The 6000-nt window shown below is 41.8% G+C and overlaps 1 protein-coding gene across 2 annotated transcripts in view; it reads right to left on the bottom strand.

The window, feature by feature from the left end:
* Positions 1-2409: 2409 nt before the first annotated feature.
* Positions 2410-6000, bottom strand: part of LOC143989647 (uncharacterized) — a 103227-nt gene continuing 99636 nt past the window's right edge. Inside the window, exons 4-7 of one of the 2 annotated variants that reach the window (XM_077489902.1) lie at positions 4973-5188; positions 4689-4895; positions 4421-4562; positions 2410-3531 (exon numbers count right to left, since the gene is read on the bottom strand). In XM_077489902.1, the coding sequence (XP_077346028.1) occupies positions 2711-3531; positions 4421-4562; positions 4689-4895; positions 4973-5188 (1386 nt within the window). In that variant the 3' untranslated portion in view covers positions 2410-2710. The remainder of the gene's footprint in view (positions 3532-4420; positions 4563-4688; positions 4896-4972; positions 5189-6000) is intronic. The other variant, XM_077489901.1, reaches the window with a different exon arrangement.

Here is a 6000-nt window from a genome sequence, read left to right as displayed (position 1 = left end):
ATTTATTAATGTAGTGCTGGCTCCTGAAGAGCACGTGCTATGTGTTTTTCAAATTTAAGGTTACACCTGAACTACAGTTTGGTTTGGGTACAATTGTCTAAAATTTGGACTTCGGCATCAATCTGACTGGACTATGAGATGTTCAGCCTGGCCATAGGGGGCACTGTCTCTTCTGGCAGACATGGAACTATGGTCTGGCTGGGTGCTTAAGCTACTTTCTCGCGGAGCCCACCCAGTGGGAGTGACGCTCTTGCTGTGCTTTCTGTGAGAGTATTTAAGATGTGGTTGTCACGTGGTTCAGGGGTTCTGGTAAAGAAGGATGTACTGACTTCATGGTCCTGGTCCTCCTGACCAGCCCCCAGGAAGGCTATGGCTTGGGGTGCGGATCCACCCAATCTTGTTGTCTTGGGCTGGCTAGCCCGAGGCAAGGAAACTAAAGGAGGATTCTGAAGTGGTTGGGTGCTGTCTCCGGTTTGGGGAGAGACCCAGTGACTTCACGCTATCCAGGGGAGGACTCTTCAGAAGAAGGCCGCGTACGGGTTGGTTTCTTAGTAAGAGCCTGGAGGAGCAGAAGTACCCAAGAGAATCTGGTCTCGTGGATATCGCCAAGCTGGCTGAAAGATCCAGGTATCACACGAGTGTTCTACAAGTTTAGTTTTCCTATGTGTTCTACAACAATGTCTGTGGCAGAGACTTATCCTTGTATGTTCTACAACAACGTCTGTGGCAGAGACTTGTTCCTGAGTAAGCACCTTGTTGGCTGCTAGGCCTTGTGAGAGAGGGACTGTCCAACTTAAGTGAACATCCAGTTGCGAGTGGCTAGTCTCTGGATGCAAAGTAAGCAAGTTCTTCAATATTGACTTTAACACTAAAGCCCTGTACACACTATCAGATTGTCTGCTGATTTTTTCCTTCAGGTTTACCAAAACCATGTAGTACAAGGGCCTGCCTGATTGCATACACATTGCAACACCTAAGGTTTGACCTCATATTATATGGTTTTGGTAAATCTGATGGAAAAAATCAGCAGACAATCTGATAGTGTGTATGGGGCTTAAGAGTATCTGAACTTTCCTTTCCAACCCTCTGATCCCATTTTAAGAGACTGTTCATTGTCTACATTTTTGCAAATAAAATCCATTTAAGTGGATCTGTAGTCAGTCTCTCAAGTTACTGGGCCATCTACCACGGGACACCCCTAGACGTGAAGCGAGGAGAAAGAAGGTAATGGTAAGCCCAACCTAACCAGCAGCTCCTTCGGGGGTTAGTGCTACATTAATGTTTCCCAAGTCTAATTTCAATTCTGTCCTCTGTTAACCACGGTGGTGCTTCCTGTGATGTGTCATGACGATAAACACTGCAGTTTTGGTTAATGAAACCCCCTTGATTCTCTCGTGAAGACTGAGAATAATACATTCAATACCTTCACCATCTCCCCATCCTTTGTAACCAGATGTCCTTCCTCATTCTTTATGGGGCCAATATGGTCTGTCCTCCCTTTTTTACTATTTACATACTTAAAGAATTTCTTGGGATTTTTTTTGCTCTCCTCCGCTATGTGTCTTTCATGTTCTATCTTAGCCATCATTATTGCAACCTTACATTTCTTGTTGCATTCTTTATAAAGTCTGAATGCCGATGATGATCCCTCAACCTTGTATTTTTTGAAGGCCTTCTTCTTTGCTTTTATATGCATCTTTACATTGGAGTTAAGCCATCCAGGACTTTTGTTCACTCTTTTAAATTTGTTACCCAATGGGATGCATTGGCTAATGCCCTTATTTAATATTCTCTTAAAGCAAACCCATCTCTCCTCCGCGTTTTTTGTTTTCCTAAGATTTTATCCCAATTTATGCCTTCTAGTAAGGTTCGTAGTTTAGGGAAGTTGGCTATTTTTAAATTCAGTGTCTTTGTATTCCCCTTACATTTCCTATTTGTGTGATTTATACGGAAGCCAATTGACCTGTGATCGCTGTTTCCTAAATTGCCCCGTATTTCCACATCTGTGATCAGGTCTGTATTGTTGGTAATCAGTAGATCCAGTAACACTTTATTTCTAGTTGGTGTGTCTACCATCTGACCCATAAAATTGTCCTGCAAGACATTTAGGAACTGGCGAGCCTTAGATGAATGAGTGGTTCCTTCCGCCCAGTCCGTCTGTCTGGATAATTAAAATCCCCCATTATGATAACATCCCATCTTTGCTGCTAATCCAAATTGTGATATGAGATCTGTCTCCCCTTCCTCCCTCAGGTTAGGGGGCCTATAGCATACTCCCAGTATTATTTTACCCTTAGCTTCATCCCTTTTGAGCGCTACCCATAAGGATTCCACCTCCTCCCTAGCACCCTTAGTGATGTCATCTCTCACATTCACTTGTACATTATTCTTAATGACTCCACTTGTACATTATTCATAATAACTCCATTTTTATTTTTCTACTGCTATCAATGCCCACGGTACAACACTTTGTCCATGTCTTTGGTGATCTCTGATCTCCTTATGAACTGTTTCTCACACGATGATCAGCCATAGAGTATATCTGAGGTGTATATCAGGGTTTTCTTCTTCCCCACATGAGAGCTGTGATGTCCAGCAACATTCATATAGAAGACATTTCACGCACTCAAGGCACTAATACACCTCAAGGGTTGTGTGGGATCCCTGATGTACAGGAAGACAGGACTTCAGTGAGGAACAATTCCCTCATTCAGGACAGGAATACGGCTTCTCCCTGTGTGAGATCTCTGATGTGCAACAAGGTTTGATTTTTGTGTGAACATTTCCCACACTCAGAGCAGGGAGGTGGCTTCTGCCCTGTGTGAGATCTGTGATGTCTGTAAAGACTGGAATTAAATGAAAAACATTTTCCACACTCAGGACAGGAATACGGCTTCTCCCCCGTATGCAGTCTCTGATGTGTGTAAAGACTGGACTTCTGTGAAAAACATTTCTCGCACTCAGGACAAGAATACGGCTTCTGTCCCGTGTGAGATCTCTGATGTCTGTAAAGACTTGAATTGTCTGAAAAACATTTTCCACACTCAGGGCAGGAATATGGCTTCTCACCTGTGTGAGATCTTTTATGCCTATTAAGTTCGGATTTTGAATTAAAACATTTCCCGCACTCAGGACAGGAATACGGCTTCTCACCTGTGTGAGATCTTTTATGCACATTAAGTTTAGATTTAAAATTGAAACACTTCCCACACTCAGAACAGGAATATGGCTTATCCCCCGTGTGAGAACTTTTATGAACATTAAGTTGGGATTTAAAACGGAAACACTTCCCACACTCAGTACAGGAAAACCTCTTCTCTGTTGGAAGGACGGCACCGTCCCTCACAGTCTGAGGTTCCTCAGGATAAGAGGAATACGATGGTCCATCTACACTGTGTGGTGCCGGATGGACATTTGAAGTATCCGGGTTTTCTCCTGGACTATACCATGTGATGTCCTCATCTTCTACTTTACAGTCTGGAGACAAAGTGAGACAATCCTCTGAAGTTTTCCTCATCTCCCGTCCATCTACTAAAATAGAAACAAAAAGATAATTACTAGATATGAGCTGATTGGTTCCCCTAAACCAGGACTCCGCCCACATCAGGCAGCTTTGTCTCTGAGGCTCTTACAATTCCCCCTCAAGGTAACTAGTAAATGGGTCCTCTGATCTTCTACCAGATCATTTCTGGGTGTAACAAAAGAGAATACATATTATGTTTATATATAGCAGTGGGTAGAGAGCAGAAGTCAGGACTATGTAATGTACAACATACTGTAAAAGATACAACAGATAATACTATATAGTATCAGATGTAATGTACAACATAGAGTATATAGTGCAGGAATCAGCAGTATGGAATGTACAATATACATTATACAGTGTTATGATCAGGACTCAAAATATTGGTATTAAGCAATCAGTGGAAGCTTAAATGTTTACGTAAGACAAGTTGCAGAGGTCCCACACCGCTGCTTCCCATCTCCTGAGACGGCACTCAGTGACTTGGGTCTGAGACTATACAGACATATCCCTCCACCCGGCACAGCCAGCAAATAACAGGGCAAGTAACCCCAGGAGAATTGTTCTGTCAGAGATTTTACTTCAACCAGGCATGGGGAGGAAGACTCAAGGTACATACCCCAAGAGCCTATGTCTAGTAACGCATATAGTGAAAAGTCAACATTTTGCTGCCAGCTGAACCCCAGAATCTCCATAAATCCAGTCTAGATACATAAATTGTGTCGGCAGCACAGAGAAGGAAGATTATCCAAGAGAAATCCAGGAATACAGGACGGGGAACACAGCTCAGGAAAGTGACCAGGGGATTACAGATGGATATCACCCAGTCCCCGCCCTACTCTGGACCAATCGGTGAGCAGTATGGGTGGAGGAAAGTATTTAGTGTTAATGACCCACCTGCGCTGATCTCTGTAGGAGTGTCCTCCTCTATAAATGTCCCCGTTATTCCATCCTCCTCCATAGACTGCTGATCATCCCTCACATACCTCTCTTCTTCTTCTGCTTTAACCTCAAATTCTTTATCAATTGGATCTCCACTCTAAATCAAGAAAATGAGAGAAAATATCATCTGTAAAATATACTGTAAGCTTTAATATTGTGACATCACCTATAAAATCCACACATTGTCTCTACAAGTGTGTTTTATAACCTCTGTGCCACCAACCTTGTAACAGTGAGGGATGGTGTGATCTTCCTGTGTGGAATCCCGGGAATACAGAGGACGGGGACATCTCTCTGGTGGGTTCCTGGTATTAGGTGGCTCCATCATATCCTTGTGTCCTTCTGAAAACTCCTCTATCACTCCATATTCCTCATCTTCCTCTTTATACTCTTCTTTAACAACAATATTATAATCCCAGAGGTTTTCACTCTAAATATATAATAAAACATTCATTGTAACAAACAGTGTGTATAAATCAGAACAAACAAAAATTATCAATCATCTACCTGATGATGGTGGGGGATGGTGTGACCTTCCTGTGTGGAATCCCGGGAATACAGAGGACGGGGACATCTCTCTGGTGGGTTTCTGTAGCTGGATGACTCCACCATGGTGTCCTGGTACAGATCTTTGTGTTCTTTAAGATACTCTGACTCCTCCATCACCCCATCCTCTTTCATCTCTTCTTTAACCTCAACTCTAGAATCTCTCAGGTTTCCACTCTGAATATATAATAAAAAATTACATAAATTTTAACAAGTTAGATAATGTACAGATCCTAATGATACTATCAGCGATTGTTCCTCATCTACCTGATGATGGTGGGGGATGGTGTGATCTTCCTGTGTGGAATCCCGGGAATACAGAGGACGGGGACATCTCTCTGGTGGGTTCCCATTACTGAATACCATCTGTAGCAAACCCACACTGACTGAATACATTGTTTCTATGTATAAGGGGAGAGAACAAAATTGGGACTTTAAATGAAGCACACATCAGTAAAAAAGTAGGTCGAGTGACTATAATATTTATTATATAAAGTCCATGATATGTTATACAAACATTTAGGGCATCAACCTCAAAAATGCTCAGGGCATACAGCCTCCACACGATAACTCATGGACTGGTATTACACAATAAATTACAATCGAATACAAATTCATATAGAACATAAAAAGCAATAAATACATGTATAAACATATCCTACTGTAGTTGAACCCAAAATGGCCAGGATAGAAGATTATCCTGGCCATTTTGGGTTCAACTACAGTAGGATATGTTTATACATGTATTTATTGCTTTTTATGTTCTATATGAATTTGTATTCGATTGTAATTTATTGTGTAATACCAGTCCATGAGTTATCGTGTGGAGGCTGTATGCCCTGAGCATTTTTGAGGTTGATGCCCTAAATGTTTGTATAACATATCATGGACTTTATATAATAAATATTATAGTCACTCGACCTACTTTTTTACTGATGTGTGCTTCATTTAAAGTCCCAATTTTGTTCTCTCCCCTTATATATTATTGA

The sequence above is a fragment of the Lithobates pipiens genome, unplaced genomic scaffold (genome assembly GCF_037356315.1).
Source record: "Lithobates pipiens isolate NorthernLeopardFrog02 unplaced genomic scaffold, aLitPip1_a1.2 Scaffold_18, whole genome shotgun sequence".
Lineage (NCBI taxonomy): Eukaryota > Metazoa > Chordata > Amphibia > Anura > Ranidae > Lithobates > Lithobates pipiens.
Note: the sequence above shows the minus strand (reverse complement) of the source record. Positions and strands in the feature narration are given on the sequence as shown.